The following is a 23,920-nucleotide window of genomic DNA, read 5'->3' as shown; positions in this document are numbered from 1 at the left end:
TTTCTCCAACCTTTTTCTTTTCCTTTTCCAACACTCGCACCTGTTCTGCGGGATTGCAAATCCTTTTTCCCTATTGGTCTACAACCACTTTCATGCATCGGAGGCTAGCCAGGAATCCCATTGGTGTTAAATGAGTCAATCGAATGTTCTCGTGTCATTAACCTAAAGATTGCTGGTCTCGGGCAAGCAGGGTCCTCGCACAGCGTCCCCGACCAGCAGCAGATAAACCTCTCCAGGGCTCGTTTTTAAACCGAAAAATGTGATTAGAGGAGGCGAGATGGTTGAGAGAAGAGAATGTCAGAGCCTTTGTTTCACTCCGGAACCGCTGTTTTGAAATAGTTGTCGCTGTGTCTGATTGTACAACTGTTAGCACCATGAAAGTGAATGGGCAACAAATAACACAGAACATCTGCCTGGCAGGAGTTACTAGGAACACTGGTGGTGTCTTGAATGCCATTTGCCACCCTGGTGTGGGAGTCAATCTTTGGCAATGTGTCGGAACCAAAAAAAAGAAGAGTCTGTGATGGGTTTACCAGGATCATGTGTTGATGACCTTCGTTTCCACAGCCATGGTCCAATATTGTGTTTGATAACGACATTCATAATATTTGACCTTTTTCACCTGAGCATCCATGTCCATGATTAGCTTCAGAAAGCTTGTCTTTACCGCAGCAGGGCCTGTGAGCCCCACCCGTCCATCACACACAGATCTCAATGGCTGTCGCCATGACCATCTGGCTCTTGCTCTTGTCCCGGCCTGGAGAATGGTGCTGCCCGGCATCCTCTCTGGGTGACAGCGGGTCAGACAGGACACTGCGCTTCAGCGGTGCTGGGCGCAGACAGGACGTCCCCGGAGGAGTGGAGGGCTCTGGGTGTCTGTGGGCGGATCGGGAGGAGGAGGAGGAAGAAGATGAGGAGGGCACGCAGCTGCCTGTGCACACCCCTGAGCTTGACCTCTCGCCTCTCTTGGCCCGGCAGGAGGCGCGGCGGCGCAGCTCGCTGACCAGCTCATACTTGATGAAGCAGAAAACGTCTTTGACACCGCAGCGCTTCTCCGGCTCGGACGCCAACAGCCTCTGAAACATCCGCAGGGCGTCGTCGGTGAAGCGGCGCCACTGGGAGGGGTACGTGCCCACAGGGCAGCCCGCATTCTGCCAGCGTCGAAACTCCTCATAGAAGGCGTCGGCTGGGAGCGCCGCCTCCCAGGGGAAGTTGCCTGTCAGCATGCAGAAGACCAGCACACCGAACGCCCACACATCCAGGCTGGTGGTGACCAGGAAGCCCTCGCTCCGGCTGGCACGGCACACCTCTGGGGCCGTGTAGGGGATGGTGCCGCTCACACGCCTCACGCGACTGCCCACACGTCGCGTCATGCCAAAGTCAGCCAGCTTGACACGCCGGCATTCGCGGTCGAAGAGTAGAACATTCTCGGGCTTGACGTCTCGGTGGACCAGGTTCTTGCCGTGCATGAAGTCCAGCGCCAAGCCCAGCTGCTGCATACAGCGCTTTACCATTTCCTCCGGCAGACCCACCTGGAGGGAACAGGGACAAAAACAGAACCAGAATCTGTTTCATCATCTGTTTATCTTGACTTATGTAAAATTCATGATGTTTTATTTGATTCCTCTCAGTTTATTCGTACAGGGAATTTGAAAAAAGCCTCTGTTTATGGCTTGAATAAGGTAAAATCTGAATGTGGGAATATGGTCAAAATTGGTTAATTGGTTGAATATATTAGACAGCTAACAGCAGATTTTGTTCAATGGTAAAAAAAAAAAAAAACATGTTAGCCAAATGCATAACAGCCACTTGTTCAATTGTATTAAGGTAATGCAACAAGAAAAAGCAAAAACTGAAAACTAGTGGGGGGGGGCAGACCCTATATGAGACTATTTTATTTCTATATTTTATTGATAACAGACAAATGTAAAGTCAGCTTTTTGATTTACCAGACACAGTATAGTAAAAATGTTAATTTTTGTGCATGAATATTAAATTTCTATATTTCCCTTACATTCAATATGTTGCACGTGGCAATGGTTGTTTTTTGCTGACTGGACCTTGTTTCTTTCTCCCAAGTAAATACTTAAAAAACATATACTTGTAGGTAGACTTAGGGAATGTAATGACTCCGAGCAAAAGAAACAAAAAATGGATGAACAGTGAAAGATGGAGAGTGGAAGTGCAGACAGAGAAATGAGTTGACACCTGAAAGAAGGGAAAGTGAAACACACTATGTGGCTCTATAAGTTTTTTTTATTATTATTAATAAGCCTTCGTGGGGAAGGGACCTTGACAATTCCCAGCACACCAAGCAGAGCGCTCTGCAACAAAGTGAGAGTAGAACCGGATGCTGAGACTGATCCTGCCTCCCCATGAGGGCTTGTTAAAGGGTGGACCGCTACATAAAGATAGTGATGGGACGGTGAAGGAGGGGATGGGGTGATGGAGGGGGTTATCCGGGTGAGGGTACCTGGGGGGGGATGATGTCAAACAGGTCGCCGGCGGGGGCGTACTCCTGCCCAAACACATAGCAGTCCTCGGTCTCGAAGAGCACGTCCAGCACCTTGACGATGAACGGGCTGCAGCTGAGGGAGCCGGTAAGGGTGTACTCCCGCAGGAAACTCTTCAGCTTGGTCTTGTTCTTGGTAACAAACTTCAGCGCCATCTTGGTGCCTAAAGAGGGCACCACACACACACACAAACACATTAGAGGGAAATTTCACCAATTGCTTTGTGTGTGTGCAGTGAGTACTGATGAGTAATGTAGTGGACTGAAACAAGTCCTCACTGTGTTCTATATTGACAGATAAATCAGTCTTCTCCCGCTAACAGAGTCCTTCCCACAGTATCTACACATACATACCAGAATATATTGCGCGTAAGCTTCTATATCGTCGTCCATAAAATCCTCCGTGCTAGTGTTGTGCTATGTTTTCACCACCGAAAACATAGCTTAGCAGATGAGAATGAGGATGTGTTTTCTGAGCAGCATGTTTATTTATTTGTTGGTATTTTCTCCCCCTTTTTCTCCCCACTTGTATCCGGCCAATTACCCTACTCTTCTGAGCTGTCCCGGTCGCTGCTCCACCCCCTCTGCCGATCCCGGGAGGGCTGCAGACTACCACATGCCTCCTCCGATACAGGTGGAGTCGCCAGCCGCTTCTTTTCACCTGACAGTGAGGAGTTTTGCTAGGAGGATGTAGCACATGGGAGGATAGCACTGTTACCCCCATTCCCCCTCCCCGCCGAACAGGTGCCCTGACCGACCAGAGGAGGCGCTAGTGTAGCGACCAGGACACACACCCACATCCAGCTTCCCACCCGCAGACACGGATAATTGTGTCTGTAGGGACACCCGACCAAGCGGGGAGTAACATGGGGGTTCGAACTGGCGATCTCAGTGTTGGTGGGCAACAGCCTGCTATGCTGCCTGGACACCCCTTAAACAGTGTCTTTAGAATAGAATAAAGAAGCCCTGCTAGGATGTTGCGGCAAGGTTGCTGCTGCCACTACCTGGGTTCCCCGGCACACGGACACAGATCATCGATGAGGACACAATAACCCCATTTATGAAACTAATGCTTTGAAAACACCAGAGTTGAAATCTTTTCAACAGAGAGAGAGAGAGAGAGAGAGCTGGCTCTGGCATCTTCATTTGGGGTTTGGAACCAGTTTATCTGTCCTGAGTTAATTAGACTAACTCAGGATAGCTGGTCCACACCCCAGTCTGCCACATTCCTCACTCTGAGGCCGGAGAAACCCTGGCAGAAGTGTACTGATGATATTAATCTCTGGATGTCGCAGAACTTTTCACAATTGAACAAAGACAAGACAGAAATACTCATTTTTGGTGCTAAGACTCAGAGACAGAGAATCACAGCTCATCTCAGTTCTCCGTCTCTGGAGTTCAAAAGTGAAGCTACAAATCTGGGTGTAATCACAGACAGCGATCTAAATTTGAAGAGCCATATCAATCATCTCACAAGATCAGCCTTCTACCATCTTAAAACACATCTCAAACCTAATGGGCTTTCAATCAAAATCAGACTCTGAAGTAGACTACTATAATGGTCTACTCACCGCCCTCCCAAAATCAGTTGTGCAGCAACTACAGTTAATTCAAAATGCGTCTGCATGTGTTTTTACTGGAACTAAAAGGTATGAACACATTACACCTGTTCTGAGATCTCTGCACTGGCTCCTCGTCGCAAATAGAATCGACGTTAAAATGCTGTTGCTTGTATACAAAGCGCTAAATGGCCTTGCACCCCAGTGTATAAAAGACATACTAATTACATGCAAACCAGCAAGAACTCTCAGGTCCAAAGTCAGTGGTCTTTCTTTTTTTTGGGCGGAGGGGATTTTTCCCCCTTTTTCTGCCCAGTTGTACTGAGCCAATTACCCTATTTTCTGAGCTGTCCCGGTCGCTGCTCCACCCCCTCTGCCGATCCAGGGAGGGCTGCAGACTACCACATGCCTCCTCCAACACATGTGGAGTCGCCAGCCGCTTCTTTTCACCTGACAGTGAGGAGTTTCACCAGGGGGGCGCAACACGTGGGAGGATCACGCTATTCCCCCCAGTTGCCCCTCCCCCCCGAACAGGTGCCCCGACTGACCAGAGGAGGCGCTAGTGCAGCGACCAGGACACGTACCCACATCTGACATCCCACCCACAGACACGGCCAATTGTGTCTGTAGGGACGCCCGACCAAACCGGAGGTAACATGGGGATTCTAATCAGCGAGCCTCATGTTGGTAGGCAACGGAATAGACCACTTCGCTACCCGGAAGCCCCAAGTCGGTGGTCTTTTAACCATCCCTCATACTAACTCTCAAGCAGGGGAAGCTGCCCTTTGTATTTACGCCCCAAGTAGATGGAATTCCCTGCCGGAGGACCTGAGAGAGGCCTCCACACTGAACACTTTTAAAGCAGATTAAAAACCTTACTTAGAATATGGCTAAGTTCCTGGTGTGTGGGTGTGTGTGTTTTGTATATTTTTATATTTGTATATTCTGCTCTGATTCCTGTATAACTGCACTAACACTTGTTGATATGCATATTCATTTTCCACATTTTCACTTTTATGATTGTGTTGCGGGCGGCACGGTGGTGCAGTGGTTCGCACGGTCGCCTCACAGCAAGAACGTCCTGGGTTCAAGCCCCGGGGTAGTCCAACCTTGGGGGTCATCCCGGGTCATCTGTGTGGCGTTTGCATGTTCTCCCCGTGTCTGCATGGGTTTCCTCCGGGGGCTCCGGTTTCCTCCCTCAGTCCAAAGACATGTAGGTCAGGTGAATCAGCCGTACTACATTGTCCCTAGGTATGAATATGTGTGTGTGTGTGTGTGTGTGTGTGTGTGTGTGTATGTTGGCCCTGTGTGATGGACTGGCAGCCTGTCCAGGGTGTCTCCCCGCCTGCCGCCCAATGACTGCTGGGATAGGCTCCAGCATCCCTGCGACCCTGAGAGCAGGATAAGCACTTCAGATAATGGATGGATGATTGTGTTGCGATTGTATTGCCACTTTATATAAAGCGCTTTATGTTGCCCTGTGTATGAAATGTGCTATATATGACTTGACTTGAATTGATGAACAACATAGAGAGCACTCTTAATTATCTCACGTTTTCACAGAAAATGAGATTTTATTGGTTATTTTAATGTATAAAATATGTGGCGGGTCTCAAGCCAAAATATATCTCTACAGATGGGTCACAACATGAAACGGTCTGGGAACCCCTGAACTAGACCATGTAAACACTGATTATAACCTCGATCTGGCAGTGATGACTGATTTTCAAGTCTGCATCCATCTGCACAAAATATGGCGGGTCACTGTGGACAGTCAGCACGTTATCTTGTGCTTGGCGGGTTAATATTCAGATTTGCTTGCGTACCGATCGACTCTTTGAACAGTCAGAGGCGTCACAATATTATCAAACATGTTGGATTTTTACAAATGGCATCTGGAAAATCTGAGCTGGTTGGCAAATGTGTGTGTCACTGTGAGTGAAGTCGTAACCGGGGTGTTTTTCTACGACTGTAATCAGAGGAAGACAGTCGTTAAAGGAGTGATGGGGTTTTCCCTATTGGTTCAGACTGGAAGTGGTCCAGTGTTTCCATGGCTGCAGAGGCAGACAGGAGCTCCCCTGAAAACAGGATTTGGGAAATTTTGAGGAGGTTGGGGGGAGGGCTCTGAAATATTAATTACCGTTTTCTTCTCCCCACAATTTTGTTAAGTGCATTTCTATTTCTACATGCATTCTTGAATTAAAATCTGTTGAGTGTAATGAGATTGAGCCACAACTTGTTTACTATGAAGATCTTGCGAATGTATGTATGTATTCATTTATTTATTTATTCTATGTGTATTCTTATGCTTGTTTTTAGTAAGATTATTTTAGTTTAGTGTTATTGTTTAAATTCAATATTTACAATGCTGGTGTGTCTGCTGCATTGCTGCATGGTCCTTGCATTTGACATCTCCATTTCTTAGTTGTTGGGCTATCACTGTGCTCTGTTCTGTTCTGCCGGGTTGTACCAGAGCTGATGCTTGTTTAAATATTTGTCTGTGAGGCACAGATCTGCTGACATCTATCTATCTATCTATCTATCTATCTATCTATCTATCTATCTATCTATCTATCTATCTATCTATCTATCTATCTATATATATATATATATAACACTTATTCTAAGTCCCTAATGCAGAGAGAGAAAGCTGCAGTATGTTCATACTACAAGTTTGTAAAAACTAGTCAACTCAATTTTATAAGTCAAAAACATCAATTTCCAGCAGTCGATAGCCAGCATGCCCTGGATGCGTCCCATTACTGCCACATCATTTGACTCCCCCCCCCCCCTTTTTCTCCTCAATTATACTTGCCGAATTACCCCACTCTTCTGAGCCGTCCTGGTCGCTGCTCTACCCCCTCTGCCGATCCGGGGAGGGCTGCAGACCACCACATGCCTCCTCCAATACATGTGAAGTCACCAGCCGCTTCTTTTCACCTGACAGTGAGGAGTTTCACCAGCAGGACGTAGTGGGTGGGAGGATTACGCCACCCCCCCAGTTCCCCCTCCTCCCTGAACAGGAGCCCCGACCGACCAGAGGAGGCGCTAGTGTGGCGACCAGGACACATACCCACATCCGGCTTCCCACCCACCCACACGGCCAATTGTGTCAGTAGGGATGCCCGACCAACATGGGGATTCGAACCGGCGATCCCTGGGTTGGTAGGCAATGGAACAGACCGCCATTCCACACCCGGACGCCCTATCATTTTAATTTTCTATTCTGATTTGTGTTCCTTTGCCCATCCCGCCATGTTGTTTCTCAAGATCAAGTTGTTTTGTTTGTCAGATGCCCAACAACACGGCGTGGCGGGCATCAGTTCCAGCTCAAAAAAAACAAAGAATAAGAAATAACAGAATAAGTTAAAACTAAAAAAAAAATCTAAAAATGAACCCATCCATCCCTCCATCCATTATCTGAACCACTTATCCTGCTCTCAGGGTCGCAGGGATGCTGGAGCCTATCCCAGCAGTCATTGGGCGGCAGGCGGGGAGACACCCTGGACAGGCCGCCAGGCCACCACAGGACCTATGCAGACTATGCAGGGACTTCTTATTCCAATTCACATGTTTCTGAAGACAACATGACAGTATACACATACATCTGTGTAAATATGTAGTTACAACCAGGTAAAGGTACACATTCACTGCAAGGGAAAACCTTCAGGATAGTCCATGAAAGGACTCCGGGGCAAAGAGAATGTTTTGCGGGTGTTACATATTTTACATCGGAGCTTTTCTGAAGGTAGAAAGGACAGCACCTCCCTTAAAAATGAACCTGCCTGTGATAATGTCTTTGGTTTTAATTGCTGTCATTCTTGTAACTAAACGTTTGGTGACTCAGACAGTCCACTCCAGTCCAGGACTGCTGAAGCAACCTAGTGCGGTTTCCCACCCTGGCTGCCAAAGCTGCAAAATGTTTCTGTGCTGCTTGTACCCAGTGTGGACAGTGAGAGACTGTTCAGCACAGCCGCCAACATTGTTGATGCAAGGAGGAGAGAGACAGCAGGGTCTCAGGACAGGATGTTGTGTTGCTGTAAAGCCCTCCAAGGCAAATTTTTAATTTGTGATATTGGGCTATACAAATAAAACTGACTTGACTTGACTTGACCTTGTTCGACCTTGTCCAGAAAGGTGTCTGACGCTGATTGTGAGACAGACTGATGCTCTCATAATATCTTGGGACTATTTTGTCTAAATGGATGAACACTCACTTACACACACACACACACACACAGGGGTTTTGGTAATAGCCCGTTACAGCAGTTTCTTACTCTTGACTTCTGCAAACACACACACACATTGTTGAGTAGACAGCTGCAGACACAGCTGGCGTGCTCACATGGCACCTTGACTCAGCCCTCTCTGACTCGCTCTGCACTTAAACTTTCTCAGTCTGAGTCATGACATCCTCTCAGGGCACGGTAACCCGAGCCAGACCTCCTGCCCCTGTTTTCTCCTTACCAAGGATCAGGAGGAAGAGCCACACAAAACCTTTTTTTTTTTTAATGGCAACAGAATTTATTTCCTGACCGCCGTGCCGTGAAACCGGTGATATGATGCTCGCTCCTCGCTGGTTGCCCTGACCCGTGGCTTGTGGATGGAACATTGCTAATTAAGAGTTTTTAAATCTCACGTGTCGTGCGATTTCCTCTGACAAGCAGCTGACTTCCTGTCTGCTTTGTGGCGATGTGTTGTGAGCTCCCGGCGTGTTACTTGTGTTCATGCAGTGAACTTCTGTGATTTTTTTTCATTAACTCCTCTTGTCTATAAACTAGTTTCTACTTCTACTTGTGTTCATTAATTTCTACTGAACCCAATTCTGGGGTCATTGCAGCGTATCCCAGCATGCATGTGGTGAAAGCTCCGCAACAGGGCCTCCATAGTAGGGTGGTCACTTTAACATTCAGAGGAACTCAACCTTCCTATTCTTCTTATTATTAACAGGTTTTTTTTGGCGGCCAACTCTCTGCCGGCTGTTTCTGAAAAAGTATTTTGCGCCGTTTGAGGACACAGACTTCTGTCTCTGCTTGTCTCGGTCTCTGCCCACTTCCCCAGACAAACAGAAAAACACATTAGACAACTCATTACCAGCCGAAGGACAGGCCGTCTGCATGGCCTCGACGTTTCAGACACGCTCGACAGGCAAATTCAAACATCAGCTTGAACTCGTCTCGTGTGCGTGTCTGTCCCACATATCAAACCAGGGCTTTTATTCTGTTAAACAGCAGCAGCCTTCTTGCACACACACGTCCATCCCCGAGCCCAGACTCTTTCCTCAGTGAGGCTGGCATGCAGGTCTCTGCACTGTGGAAGGAGATCCACACCAACAATGTGAACTCCATACAAGAAGCCAACAGGATTTACCCACCAAGACACCATGACACTAAAGTGACCCCACCCCTTTTTCTCCCAGGTTGTACGTGGCCAATCACCCCACTCTCTGAGCCGTCCCCGTCGCTGCTCCGCCCCCTCTGCCGATCCGGGGAGGGCTGCAGACTACCACATGCCTCCTGCGATACATGTGGAGTCACCAGCCGCTTCTTTTCACCTGACAGTGAGGAGGGGACGTAGCGTGTGGGAGGATCACGCTATTACCCCCAGTTCCCCCTCCCCCCCGAACAGGCACCCCGACCAACCAGAGGGGGCACTAGTGCAGCGACCAGGACACATACCCACATCCGGCTTCCCACCTGCAGACACAGCCAATTGTGTCTCTAGGGATGCCCGACCAAGCCGGAGGTAACACGGGGATTCGAACAGGCGATCCCCGTGTTGGTAGGCAACGGAATAGACCGCTATGCTACCCGGACCCCCCAAGTGAATTTTACTGTAGCGCACTGAAAACAGTCAAACGGAAGAAGAAGCCATTTGAAATTAATCTGAATAGAATCATAATAAGCTAAACAGCATCACATCAAACCAGGCAGAATTCCTGAATCTCTTCAACCGGAGACGAATCCAGCTGGGTTTAGTGGTTTAAGGGAGTTTGCACAGGGCCGTCACTCACCCTGCGTCCGGTGCGCCACCAGGTCCACCTTGCCATAGGTTCCTTTGCCCAGCTCACGGATGTGCTCATAGTGTTTGGTCACGTCCGCTGCCGACAGCGAGGTGATGGCCAGGGCCTGCATGTCCTCCACGGGTACCCCTACACAGCAGGAGGCCATCTTGGACGTCGGGGAGCCGCCGCCGCCGCTGCCCATCCGCCCCGATCCGGATGGAGACAGAGACAGGCTCGCCTTGACGCTGTGGGGCAGACTGGACAGGAAAGAGGAGGACACGTGTCAGGATGGGTCTGAAACGACAGAGGAGCAAATAGACTCGACTGGACTGCTGCGTAAATGACTCACTGTGCGTTATGTGCATGTTTGTGGGTTTGTGCAACGTGTGTGTGTTTGTGTGTGTATGATCGCAACCGTGTACCTACTGTATGTTTGTGTGAGTGTTCCACGTATCTGTGTCGATAAAGCGCCCTCCCATGGGGAGATTAAACCAGGCGGCCATCAACTGACTTGTGTTTTCATAAGATCAATTCAGGAAAAGCCATCAACAGGACTGGGGAACAGGCCCGTGTGCTCTCAGTAAAACGTATCGGGGACTGGGGAACGGGCCTGTGAGCGCTCAGTAAAACGTATCGGGGACTGGGGAACGGGCCTGTGAGCGCTCAGTAAAACGTATCGGGGACTGGGGAACGGGGCCGTGTGCTCTCAGTAAAACGTATCAGGGACTGGGGAACGGGGCCGTGTGCTCTCAGTAAAACGTATCGGGGACTGGGGAACGGGGCCGTGTGCTCTCAGTAAAACGTATCAGGGACTGGGGAGAGGGCCCGTGAGCGCTCAGTAAGATATATTGGACCTCCAGTCTCTCTTGAAAGCTCCAGCCAGCTCTTACTGGCAGTCCACCGTATAGGGGAAATGGGAAAAATCAATAACACCTGGGAGGAGGTTTGAAGAGTGGAACGCTCTATTGTGTGTGTGTGGGGTTGCCCGCCCGCCCATAACGCAAAAAACAGATTATCTCCAAATGTTCGCTTCGAAAATTGTCATACATATGCATTTCTATACAATCGATACTGTGAGAGCGGGGAAGGGGATTACGTAGTCCCGCCTGGAAAAGGCACGCGGCCCACACGCCGCTCGCTCCGAGCACGTCGGTGGAACTGCTGAAGGCGAGGAAAAGCAGTGACAGAGGAGGTACTGCCGAATCTGTGAGGAGCTCAGTCTGAAATAGGACAACTGACCCCGAGAGAGGGGGGGGGGGGTGCGGCCCTTGTAGTTTCAAGCCGACGGTGAAAACGCAGCCACGCTAGCAGGGTCGACTCGACGGTTCGTTTTAGCCGCAAAACGTGTGTGTGCGTGTGTGTGTGTGAATGTGTGTGTGAGGGTCTGCAGTGACACACATGACATGCATAAGATGATGACATCAGTCTCACACACACATGACCACACCCATGGTGCCTGCATGTTAATTTAGTCACACATACTGTAATGCATGCGTCTACACCTGCACACACACACACACACATAATTATCACACCAAACTGTTTCCCCGAGGAGCCTCTCTCGCTCCTCTCTTCCTCGCTGGCTTTTAACTTTGCTCCTTCCTCCTCTGCCAATTAAAATGACTTTCTAACACATCCCATAAACACTGGCTTGCAGCACATCCAAATCACCACAGCCACAGCCTCCCAATAGTAAGGGCAAAGATTTACCAAAACTTGGTCCATCTCGCTGCTCCACCCCCTCTGCTGATCCGGGGAGGGCTGCAGACTACCACATGCTCCTCCCATACATGTGGAGTTGCCAGCCGCTTCTTTTCCCCTGACAGTGAGGCGTTTCGCCAGGGGGACATAGCGCGTGGGAGGATCACGCTACCCCCCCCCCCAGTTCCCCCTCCCCCCTGAACAGGCACCCCAACTGACCAGAGGAGGCGCTAGTGCAGCGACTAGGACACATACCCACATCCGGCTTCCCACCCGCAGACACGGCCAATTGTGTCCTTAGGGACGCCCGACCAAGCCGAAGGTAACACGGGGATTCACACCAGAGATCCCCGTGTCGGTAGCAACGGAACAGACTGCTACGCTACCTGGACGCCCCACCCGTGGATTTTTCTTGAGCATTTGGTGACACCCTGATCCTCCGCTGAGTAACAAAACTACCCAACAAGGTATCACACCGACGCCTTGTGAGAAGCAACATGGCGGCGCCATGCAGTGAGCCGGGAGAGATCATGGGAGGTGATTTCTCAGCCGTCTGGTGGTACAAGAAGAGCCTGATAAACACAGCATAATGGACTGACACAGAGGAGACTGAAATGTGATGCAACTGTTTGTGGCAACTTGCTTCCTTCCACCATCACCCACTCTCCCTGATTTGATCATGAGCATGGAGATGGTTATATAAGAGTCTATGAATATTGTAGCCGGGGCCCGCCTGTACTTAGCCTACAGCGTGTCAACACAAGTGTTGATCATTATCCATACCGGCTTGACGTCCCGGTTGGGTGATTAAACATTAAAACACGGGAGACAGACCGTGTGAGCAGCTTTCCTTCAGACCACCCTGCCCGCTATTGCAAAACCCCCAGCCTCCCCCGCCTTCACCTCCACATCCACCTTCCTCCCCACAACATCCGGTCGGATCGCAGTTTTCCGGGGAGCCCTTCAGCTCAGCTCTCCTGCATGGAGTTTATAATCACATTAGCCTCTTCTCAAAAAAAAAAAGAAAAAAGCAGCCCACCCCGCCGCGCTGGACGCTTAGTGCATATTTCCTCTGCAGAACTCAATTAGATAGCCTAAAATGCGATGAGAGGTTTTGTGTGTGTGTGTGTGTGTGTGTGTGTGTCTGTGTCTGTGTGTGTGTGTGTCTGCGCGGTGGCAGAGACTGTGTTTAAATGTGAGCTCTTACACAGTGCTTTGTAGGTGTGTGCTTTAAGTTGGTGGGTTCTCGGGGGACAGATTTTCTGTGCAGAGAATATTGTTGAGGGTGTTTGCATTTGAGTGTGTGTGTCTGTGTGTGTGTGTGTTTATGGAGTTGCGGTACTTGTCCCTCTGCGTGTCTGAGTTTGTCTGTGCATGTCTGTATCGCTGTGTCTGTGCTTATTTTGAATGTGCATGTGATTGTACGCGTTTGTGTCAAAATGTGTCTCACTGTGTGCATGAGTGCATGTGCCCACTCATGCTGGTTTTGGATGTGATAGTGCGCATGTATTCTGTCGGTTAGTTCTGTGTGTTTGTGTGCATACATTTGCCTCCACTGTATAGGCTCTATATATATATATATATATATATATATATATATATATATATATATATATATATATATATATACACAGTGCTGCTTGAAAGTATGTGAACCCCTTGAGCAGTTTAGATTTTTCTGTTGTTTTACCATGATTTTCTTATTCTATCATCATCAGTTTTTATGTATGAAGTGTCAGATATATGTTTATCAGTTGCATGTACTTGTTTAGTGGGACTTGTTTAAGTAGCCCAAAAACTACATGAAACATGGAATTAGTGTATGTGCAAAAGTAAGTGAACCCCCAGCTGCATTGGTTAAGTCAAGCAGGTAACAGACTCGGGTGAAACACATTTGGGTGCTTAATTAATCATTTAAGCAGACCAATGAAATGAGACATCCTTGAGAAAGGGTTTGGCCTGCACTAATTAAAAGAGAGAGGAAACCAACCAAACCACTGTGGTCCCATACAAATCAACAATGCCGAGAGCAAAGGTGATATCCAAGGACATGAAGAAGAGGGTAGTGATAGCCCATCAGTCTGGGGAGGGCTATAAGACCATCTCCAAAAGATTCCAGCTCCATCCATCCACTGTAAGACAAATAATTTACAAATGGAGGGCCTTCAACATGACAGCAACTCTGCCTAGAAGTGGACGCCCATCAAAACTATCACCCAGAAGCACCAGAAAAATAATAAATCGGGTAAAGGCCAACCCACATATCCCCTCTAGAGAGTTGCAGACCTCTCTGGTAGCATCTGGGACAAATGCGCATGCGTCTACAATCAGACGGAAATTGAATAGCCATGACACTCATGGGAGGGTTGCTAGAAGGAAGCCTCTGCTCTCAAAAAAGAACAAAGCTGCCCATTTCAACTTTGCCAGAGAGCACTTGGACAAACCAGAGACCTTCTGGAAGTCCATTCTCTGGACAGACGAGTCCAAGATAGAATTATTTGGTCACAATCAAAACCAACATGTTTGGAGAAAAGCCAACACTGCATATGAAGAAAAGAACCTCCTCCCAACAGTGAAGCATGGTGGGGGAAATGTGAAGGTCTGGGGCTGCTTTTCTGCTTCTGGACCTGGACGACTCCATATTATCCAAGGAACCATGAATTCTCCGGCATATCAACAAATTCTTGACCAGAATCTCCTGCCATCAGTCAGGGAGTTGAAGCTGGGATGAAAATGGATTATGCAACAAGACAATGACCCAAAGCATTCCAGCAAAACTACAAAGGAATGGCTTCAGAGAAAGAGGATTCGTACTCTGGATAGGCCCAGTCAAAGTCCGGATCTTAATCCAATTGAAATGTTGTGGCGAGACCTGAAGAAGTTGGTACATACCAGATGTCCCTCCAACCTCTCTCAACTGGCTGAGTTCTGCAAGAAGGAGTGGGCAAAAATCCCCATAAGCAGATGCGAGAGACTGGTTAGTGGTTACAGAAGACGTTTGGTTGAAGTAATGGCTGCAAAAGGAGGAGCCACAAGCTACTAATACAAGGGTTCACATACTTTTGCACATGTTAAATTTTCAGTTTTTGTGAAATAAACCACTTTTGTTGAATTAAATAAAGAAAATATATCACTTTTTGTATGTGTGTCCATTATTTGGAAGGTGTGCTTTACAAATTGGGATTTGGATGTATGTGTAATAAGCTTATTTTAATGTTTTTTACAAAAACAGTGACCATGTCTGGAGGGTTCACAAACTTTCAAGCAGCACTGTATATATATATATATATATATATATATATATATATATATACATAGAGAGAGAGAGAGAGAGAGAGAGAGAGAGAGAGAGAGAGAGAGAGAGAGAGAGAGAGTTACAATGGCCATGTGTACTATTCACAGAGGATTGGGGAATGGTTGCAATCACAGCATTGTAAGATGGCGACAGGTGTACTCTTAGCCCCCCCCCCCCATGTATGTGTTTGTGACTTCCTGTGTACGTGTGTATGTGTGTGCCCGTATATGTCTGATTGTGTCTGTCTGTGTATGTGTGTGTGTGTGTCTGAGTGGGTGTTTTTGGCCTCGGAGAACCTTCCTATCAAAGGCCCTTTGTGCTTCTATCTGCTACAGGGAGCAGCTGCGATGCTCCGCTCATCGCAGAGATAGTGCTCCGCTGTGACCGCACGCCCTGCTGGGCTCCCATAATGCCTTGTGTCTCCTCTGCCCGCCCGGCAACGAGGCAGGGCTGACACGGTCCACATCCAAATGAGAGTTGCCGATGTTAGTCCTCGACTAATGAGTTTTTGAGCCACTCGTGTTCATTCCAAAATCATTTACAACCACCCTAAACGGGCATCGCTGTTCTTCCGCTGTCTTTGATGAACATCAGCCCCTCATTATTCCCCACTAGGTGCCAAACATTTTGCTATAATTAACACTTAAAGTTAGGGACGCACCGGTACAGATATTGGACATCGCCAATGCCAGGCTAAACTGGAGTATCATTATAGGAGAATTTACCAAAGACTAAATTAGATACCAAACGCCATGAGTAACATCCATCCATCCATTATCCAAGCTGATTATCCCAGTTGTGGTCGTGGGATGCTGGAGCCTATCCCTGCAGCCATTGGGCGGCAGGCGGGGAGATACCCTGGACAGGCCGCCAGTCCGTCACAGGGTCAACACATTCACACCTAAGGACAATTTAGTACAGCCGATTCACCTGACCTACATGTCTTTGGACTGTGGGAGGAAACCGGAGCACCCGGAGGAAACCCAGGCAGACTTGGGGAGAACATGCAATCTCCACACAGAGGACGACCCGGGATGACCCCCAAGGCCGGACAACCCTGGGGTTCGAACCCAGGACCTTCTTGCTGTGAGGCGACCGCGCTAACCACTGCGCCACTGTGCTGCCCATGAGTAGCATGTCAAAGCAAAATGGCTTGATTTGCTGATTTGCTGAACTGTGGACACATGGAAACCCACTTTTATTTAATGGTGGAAAAAAAAATATTTTATCTGTTGTTTTTCCTGTTGACAACAAACAAATGTTCTAAGTCAGCACTCTTCAGCAAAGATAATTGATCAGATCGGTACTTGGTACTGGCCAACGCTTAAAGATTCCTACTTGGAATCGCTTTGGGCAGTGAGAATGTGATATCGGTACATCCCTACTTCAAATAGGACGTGTGCCTCGTTGAGGGCAGATTTGAATCGATGCTGACTGAAACTGCACATTAATCAAAGCAGGAGTCTTTAAGGATCCCTCTCAAAAATAACATAGGGTGCCTGTAGGTGAACATGAGAGTTCTTTATCCTAACAACCAGACCAACTCAAAACTCCAGTATTTGAAACAAAGCTGGGGGGCCTGTGGGCGTCTGAATCCACGTGTCCCTCCATGAGACCGAGCTGGAGGAGTCAGCTGACCCCTCTTCAATAAACTCTTGGGTGGAGATGAGAGGAGGGATGAACCCTGCACGAACACGGTTGGCTGCCTTCCCTTTTTGTCTCTGCCCCCCCCCCCACCCTTCACCCTCAGGGAGCGCTTCTCGCCATATGTCCTGCTCAGTCAGTTGCTAGTCTGAATCTTGAGGTTTGTATAGTTTATACTGTGAACGAGATGGGAAACGTGTACAGGTTTTCTGGGCTGTTATTTCAGATTAAAAGCACGTCGTGAAGCTGGCTTCCTAGTCTCGCATAGCCAGACCTATCTCCACACTTCATTTTAGCGCTGTGCCAGAGCTGGAGAAAAGACTGGCTGAACCCATTATCATTCTGGTTTCGGGGAGGAAAAAACACCCTGGCTTCTTTGTATTTCTGTAAACCAATCACAATCGTCTTGGGCAGCGTTAAGCCCAGGATGCAGCAAAGGTGCCCTTGCAAAATAGTTCCGGGGGGGGGGCTGTATTTGGTGGAGTATTTGGATGTGGGGAGGCAAAATGGCTACGTCACCGCAAAAGAAAACACTACATAAAACAGTAAAAGACGTGTGTCGACCATCTTATACTTTCACTGATAAAAAGGACAAAAAAAGAGACAAAAACAAAAAAGAAAACAACTTGATTATCAGTGCCCTCGAGGTGAAGCCTGCCTATAGGTTAGGTCTGGAGGGGCTCACTGGACTTGTTAAAACCACAGACGATTTAACAGCTGTTTATAGCTCCTGCAGAACATTATCAAACCGATATCACAGAAGCTTGCGTGGAGTGGAACGGATCCGTCCATTGGTTCAGTCAATGTCAGTGGCGCAGCCGCTGCCAGGGTTCGGATCAGCATCGAGCATGACAGTCTTGCGAGACGGAGTCTGGGCTTTTCCAAGGTGGGTCCACAAGCTGTTGTGGTCCTGCAGCTGTAGTAAAATCCGATTCGATACATAGATAGAGGCTAAATCCTAGACTCATAACTAGCGCTGGCACAGCACTAGAACGGAGATGGGGCTGGCTATGCGAGGCTATGGAAACGGTAACAGGCAGACAGCAGACGGGGGGGGGGGATTCAGACTGACATAGTCGGCCAATGTCAGGCTTATGTCCACAGCCTACTTCCGGTGAGTCAGACTACTGGCTCTCTAGCGCGCTAGCTGTATGCGGCCTTCAAGTGTCGCTCGTGAGCTCGTGGTTACATGGGAAGTAGTGTACACGATATGCTTGGCGTTCAAGCGGTTAAGTCACGAGAACACTGCTGCTAGGCAACTGTCAGCGTCGACAAGCCACCGAAGCTAACAATTTAGCTAGCTAGCGAGCGGGTAACGTAATGTAGGAAATAAAAAGGCGTAATGACAGAGGAAATGATGAGGCCGTTGGGAATATCGACGTTTTCTTCAGACATATTATAAAATTACTAAGAAAAACTCTGTAAGACTAAAATCACAATCTATTAACTTACCAGCCACTATAAAATGAACTTCCGTGGCCTCCGCCGTTTCTGAAAAACGTCAACAGCACGTCAGAACTTGTGAACTCGCAGCGTTCAGAAAATTTCCACTTCCGGCGCCCGGGTAGCGTAGCGGTCTATTCTGTTGCCTACCAACACGGGGGTCGGCGGTTCGAATCCCCGTGTTACCTCCGACTTGGTCGGGCGTCTCTACAGACAGAATTGGCCGTGTCTGTGGGTAGGAAGCCGGATGTGAGGAGCAGGGTAATTGGCCAAGTACAACTGGGAAAGGGGGGAGGTTAAAAAAAAAAAGAAAATTTCCACTTCCGAGTCGTTAATACCACAAGAGGGAGGCGCTCATGTGGACTCCTCATGGTAAACACAACCCCATTGAAGACAACAACAGGCTGAGATGTTTAGCTGTACCATATGTGTAGATTTGGGGGGGGGGGTGAAACCCCTCTAAAAATGTTAAAAAAAACATGTTGAGTGACTGCATCTAAAAATATATGCTGTTGTGAGACGTTAAAGATTTTGCTTTTTTTTTCAATTAACATCATAATCTTAATTTTTGAGATATTTGTCAAAAATGCCCCCCCCACACTATTCTCTCTTCGCCTCTCCCTCATATTCTATCACTTGGTATTGTCCACGTGGTTCCATTCGAGGTAGGATTTCACAGAAACGCCATCGACAGAGACGCGAGTAAGACGTCCTGTATCGCCTTCAGCCTGCTCACACAAACCAATCTTTAGCGAAAAGTGAAGTGTTTCTGATGTGTCAGCATGATTTTCTGGCTCGTTAGCTGGCTAAAACATGATTCAGACGAGCTAACGTTAGCTCTGTTGAACCAGTGCAAACGTATCTATTTCGTGATATCAGTGTAAACTACTAATAAGACACGTTAGCCCCTAGCTAACGGGTCTGACCCTTTAGCCGAGCGGTCAGTGATGTCGCCTTGTGGTGCAGCACACGCCGTATCGAATCCCGCACCAGGCAAGAAAATATCCGGTTACATTGGCGACAGCGGTGGGATCCGGAAGTGTGCAGATCCTCAGAAGTCTCTTCGGAGCGCGGGAAGAACAAGGGCGAGGGCGCGCTTCCGGGGAGGGTGACGACTGTAAACTACTAATAAGACACGTTAGCCCCTAGCTAACAGGTCTGACCCTTTAGCCGAGCGGTTAGTGATGTCGCCTTGTGGTGCAGTACACTCCGTATCGAATCCCGCACCGGGCAAGAAAATAACCGGTTACATCAGTTTTAAGCGTTGAACCAGGATATGGTGTAAATAATATGTAACGTTAGCTATTCAACTGAAGAAAAATCCAGTCAACACTAGACCTACTTCCAGTTGCAAATGTGAGACAATACGCCGGTATCATTCTATTCATTGCAGTTTTGTGTCCTTGTTTTCCTCACTGGCTGTCCTGTTTGTTCACCTTCACATGCTGTGTGCTTATGACTGTATTCAAATTCTGGAGTGCCTCCTCATCTCCACTCGTGGTTCCTCTGACATCAGGGTCGTTTGATCTCGCTGCTAATTGAAGTGAAATTAACGGAGTATTACCATGGGAACCATTTCCCCTGCTAATTGAATGCGGAGGGAGCCTCCGAGTGGACGATTTCCACCCATCATCCATATTCTCCGGATCTCTCCCTGACCTCGTAAAGCAAACCGCATTAATAATGCGATGGCAGGGGGGGGGGAGGGGGGGGCGCTTGTCACGCATTGTTCATTACCGCGGAAAGACCAACTCCCGTGCACGGATCCGAATATGAATGTCGATGATGTTTTTAAGAAAAGGAGTTTAAATCGCGTTCTTGCTTAGGATGAAGGCTTTAGGGGCTTTCCCCCCCCCTTTTTTTTCATTTCCGTTAATATATGTCAGACGTATGTTAATTAAGAGTGTGACTCAACAGAACCTGTTTGTTTGCCCAGAATTGTTGGTTGAACAGCAGAGTTATGAACAAAACATGTAATTAGTGAAGTGTGTGTGTGTGTGTGTGTGTGTGTGCGCGCGCGCGCGCGTGTTTGGGGGGGGGTCCAGAAAAAAACCGAAAAGGGTCCCCTCTTTACTGCTGGAGCGGTCCAACACCCCACCCCCCACCCCCCGCCGCCTGTTCTCCAGAAATGTAAACAAGGGCCTAATGAAAGAAATAATTAGATTCCAGTGTCTGCCCATCCCTCTCTCTTGCTCTTTCTCTCTCTCTCTCTCCTCTCTTTATCACTCTCCCTCTCTCTCTGCCCCTCTCTCTCTTGTGAGCACGCTCTCTGTCTCTAACTCTGTCTCTCTATCCATCTGTGCGCCTTGCCTTGCCCCCCCCCCCCTCTCTGTCTCCATCACTAATGGACTAGTTGTTTTTTTTTTGTGTCCTGTCAGCAATCAGCAATGGAGTCATTATTGTCGGAGACGGACCTCCAGTGTCCAATTTACCTGTCAAAATACCCAGAGTGCCTTGCTGCTTGGTCGAATCAGACACAAACAAGTGAAATACACGTAGACCGATAACCTGCAGCTCGCCCCACCCTCAAAAACACACTCCCGCATATGCAGCCAAATCTCCCTGCTTTCTAGTTGTCGCTCCCTTCCTGCTTTTGTCTCTCTCTCTCTCTCTCTCTCTCTCTCTCTCTCTCTCTCTCTCTCTCTCTCTCTCTCTCTCTGGCTCAGAAAGTGTCAAGCAGAGGTAAAACGGTTGAGTTTCTCTTCCACTAGCCTCTGTTTAGAAAGTCTGCTGGGATGATTGGAAATATGGTCGATATGGAAAATATCATCGCGATTAATCACAGGGAATTTCACTCACGTAAATCACGACATCTGCTTACATAATCAAAAAATACCGTGTTTATGAATCTAACTGGGTCTCATCACGTTGGAACAGTTTGGTAATATAACTTCCAGCATGAAACCCATGTTTTCCAAGAATACTCCCTCCAACACCCCAGAGCTCATTTGGTGAGACATGTTAGGTGACGGATCCTCGGCGTCCGTCATTTAGACTACAAAACCGTGTGTCGCCACACGATACAACACCACCGAAAGAGGAGAAATGACAATACCGCATGAACTTGAGGTTTCCTGGCACCGGTCTGTTTTCCCCGGAATAAACTGACTCATCCATCCTGAAGGCGCACGGCGACAAACAGAAAGAAAGAAAAGGTAGATCGTGGAGGAGAGACAGCAGACGAGTAGGTCTGCCGTTCCTTTCAACACGTAACCAAGGAGACCTCCCGCTGGGCCGAACACACAACCTCCACACTGCCACTTATCCTGAGACACCCCCCCCCCTCTCTCTCTCTCTGCACTGGGCAGAACTGCCGGGGCCTGTGTACCAAGTGACACCTGTCTAGTTTGCCCCCCCCCCTCCTTCTCTATCTCTCTCCTTCTCTCTCGCTACCACCTGCTGGGAAGAATCTGGCAGACATGCAGTCACGGCCAGCCGTGTGACCTCCTGCAAGGAGGACCCCGGGGTGTGCAAGGTTGAACCGACATACTATATACGTGCACACACACACACACACACACACACACACACACACACACAGGATGCAGGAAACAATCAGCGAGAGTGCGGCTTAGTTGGTCGGTGCTGAAATTACAGGCAAAGTGGACCCTTGGATGCTTACCGCTTTTTTTTAAAGATTATTTTTCTGGCATTTCTGCTTTATTCGACTGACGACAGAGAGAGAGAGAGAGAGAGAGAGAGAGAGAGAGAGAGAGAGAGAGAGAGAGAGAGAGAGAGAGAGAGATGGGAAAGGCAGAGAAAGAGAGGGGATGACATGCAACAAAGGGCCCGGGCTGGATTCAAACCCGGGCCGCTGCGGTAAGGACTCGGCCTTGGTATGGGCCACGCGCTCCACCAGGTGAGCCCGCGGGGCGCCTCGTGTCTGCAGCTTTTGACTGTTCACCAGAACATGGAGGCAGAACCGCCGAGATGAAAACAAAGACAACGATATTGAGCTTCAGTTTGAACCTAACACACGTGTGAAGTTTGGGGATTGTTATTTGGGGGGGTGGGGGTGGGAGGGGTCTTGCGGTAAAAGAAGCTTCGGGGTTTGAATCCCCTGACTGGCCGGGAAAAGTGATGGAGAAACGTTTCCAGTAAGCAGCAGTGGGTGGCTGTGGTTATACTGGGCAGCTGCCAGTGACCACCAGGAGGAGACTGGTTGTACCGGCAGATGTGTGTGTGAAGGAGGGTGGTGCAAAATGTAAGAGCATTATTTCTTATGGAGCTCCTTCCTGGGTAATAAAAAACAACAACATAAAACATGTAGAAGTAGTTTCAATGGCGTCTGAAGGAGAAGCTGGATGAACTAATTTCACCAGGTGGCCATATTTGCTTTGTGTATGAGGTCACCAGGTGTTCTGTGTGTGATCCGAGAGCTCCTCTGTTAAGTCCATACAGAAGAACTGGGAGCTGAAAAGACATCCTGTGATACTGAATGTGGAGCCCCCCCCCCCGCCCCGCCCCGCCTCTCTGTCTGACCCTGCCCTCAGCCAGCATAGGATCTTCTCTGAAGCTGACCGGATGTGTGAAGCTGGGACATCTGCTGATGCTCGCTGGGACCCTGCAACAAGGCACCAACATCAGACCCATGTTGTTGAGTCATATTGAGGAGGTGCGTGCGTAGCTCCAGAGCACCTGAGGACATTTATGATGGAGAACCGTGAGCTAGCTGGCCAGTGGGAGGAAGATGTGGAATATAGCTTTCCACAGTCGACCGTCTCTCCTAATGTGGGGGAGTGGCGGGAGTGGGAGAACCGCCTGCTTTCTTTCACGACTCCACATCTGGATAAGTTTGAAGATCTGGGGGCGGGGGGGGGGGCAACTTGCATCCTGTGTGTGAAGGTGAGGCACTTTCAGTCTGCAGGCTGTGACAGTATGGAGGTGGACTGAGATTTTTGGGCCAGGCTCTTCCCCGAAAGGCTGCTGGTGGTACAAGCTACCAGTGGGGAAAGGGTCAGCTGACCTCCAGTGGAGGACTGGTGCACGGAGGGGTAGCCGTGAACAGGCTCAGAGCGCACCTGGATCCGGATCACAGGGAGGCGTGTCTGTTTTGTGCACAGTGTGAAACTCTTAACACATTTATTTGCCCGGTGTCCTAGATTGGTGGGTGTGAGTGAGCTGTGAAGGGCTTGGTTTTGGGGCTTGGGGGAGGCTTTTTCTTTTCAGTTGTTTGTCTGTGGTCCCAAATACCTAGCCAGGTGCATACACACTTGTAAACTTCATATCAGCTACTTGCCAAATTAGCCATCTGACGGAGTCGTAAGAACCGGGCCCGGGCGGTGGGCCGTGTGGACCCTGTGCAGGTTCCTGCAGGACTGCTGAAGGCTCGGCTCAGGGTGGAGCATCCCTACTGCAGAACGGTCGACAGTCTGGAGGTTTTAAGCCTTAAATGGGCAGCAGGGAGTATCGTGCTCAGCGGGAGGTGATGAAGACCCGGTCTTCTCTCTCTAATTGGTGTAGCGAGGGGAAGTCCCGGCTGGGCTGTGGGCTCATGTGTTCACGTGCACTGATGTAGTTGATGTCTTTTTGTCTCTCTACCCATGGTAGTGCTCGAAATCAAATCTCTCTCTCTCTCTCTCTCTCTCGCTCTTTCTCTCTGTCTGTCTATCTGTGTGTCTTATTTGTCACTCTATCTCTGTCTCTCTCTCTCTGTCTCTCTCTTTTCTTACCCCACTGTTTCCATCTTCCCAGCTCCTCCCTCCATTGATCCCTCTTTCGTCTCACTCTCTCCCTCCATTTCTTACTTGATACTCACCCAT

The 23,920-nt window shown here is 48.8% G+C and overlaps 2 protein-coding genes across 2 annotated transcripts in view; one reads left to right on the top strand and one right to left on the bottom strand.

The window, feature by feature from the left end:
* LOC130128082 (retinol dehydrogenase 13-like) overlaps positions 1 to 23,920 on the top strand; it is a 50,872-nt gene that overhangs the window by 11,094 nt on the left and 15,858 nt on the right. The gene's annotated exons all lie outside the window — the stretch shown is intronic.
* Positions 699 to 23,920, bottom strand: sbk1 (SH3 domain binding kinase 1). The gene is made up of 6 exons (XM_056297555.1): positions 23,906 to 23,920; positions 23,125 to 23,206; positions 22,641 to 22,722; positions 10,085 to 10,332; positions 2,474 to 2,676; positions 699 to 1,532 (listed from the first exon to the last, which is right to left on the bottom strand). Exons 1-6 carry the CDS (start codon positions 23,918 to 23,920, stop codon positions 699 to 701), a joined length of 1,464 nt encoding a protein of 487 aa, XP_056153530.1.

Source organism: Lampris incognitus, chromosome 17 (assembly GCF_029633865.1).
Source record: "Lampris incognitus isolate fLamInc1 chromosome 17, fLamInc1.hap2, whole genome shotgun sequence".
NCBI classification, from domain to species: Eukaryota; Metazoa; Chordata; class Actinopteri; order Lampriformes; family Lampridae; genus Lampris; species Lampris incognitus.
Note: the sequence above shows the minus strand (reverse complement) of the source record. Positions and strands in the feature narration are given on the sequence as shown.

Coding starts and splice junctions, on each gene's coding strand:
- sbk1 (XM_056297555.1), bottom strand. Junction 22,723..23,124: donor GCACCAGTCCTCCACTGGAG/GTCAGCTGACCC, acceptor GCCTTGTTGCAG/GGTCCCAGCGAGCATCAGCA. Junction 1,533..2,473: donor TTGACATCATCCCCCCCCAG/GTACCCTCACCC, acceptor TGTTCCCTCCAG/GTGGGTCTGCCGGAGGAAAT.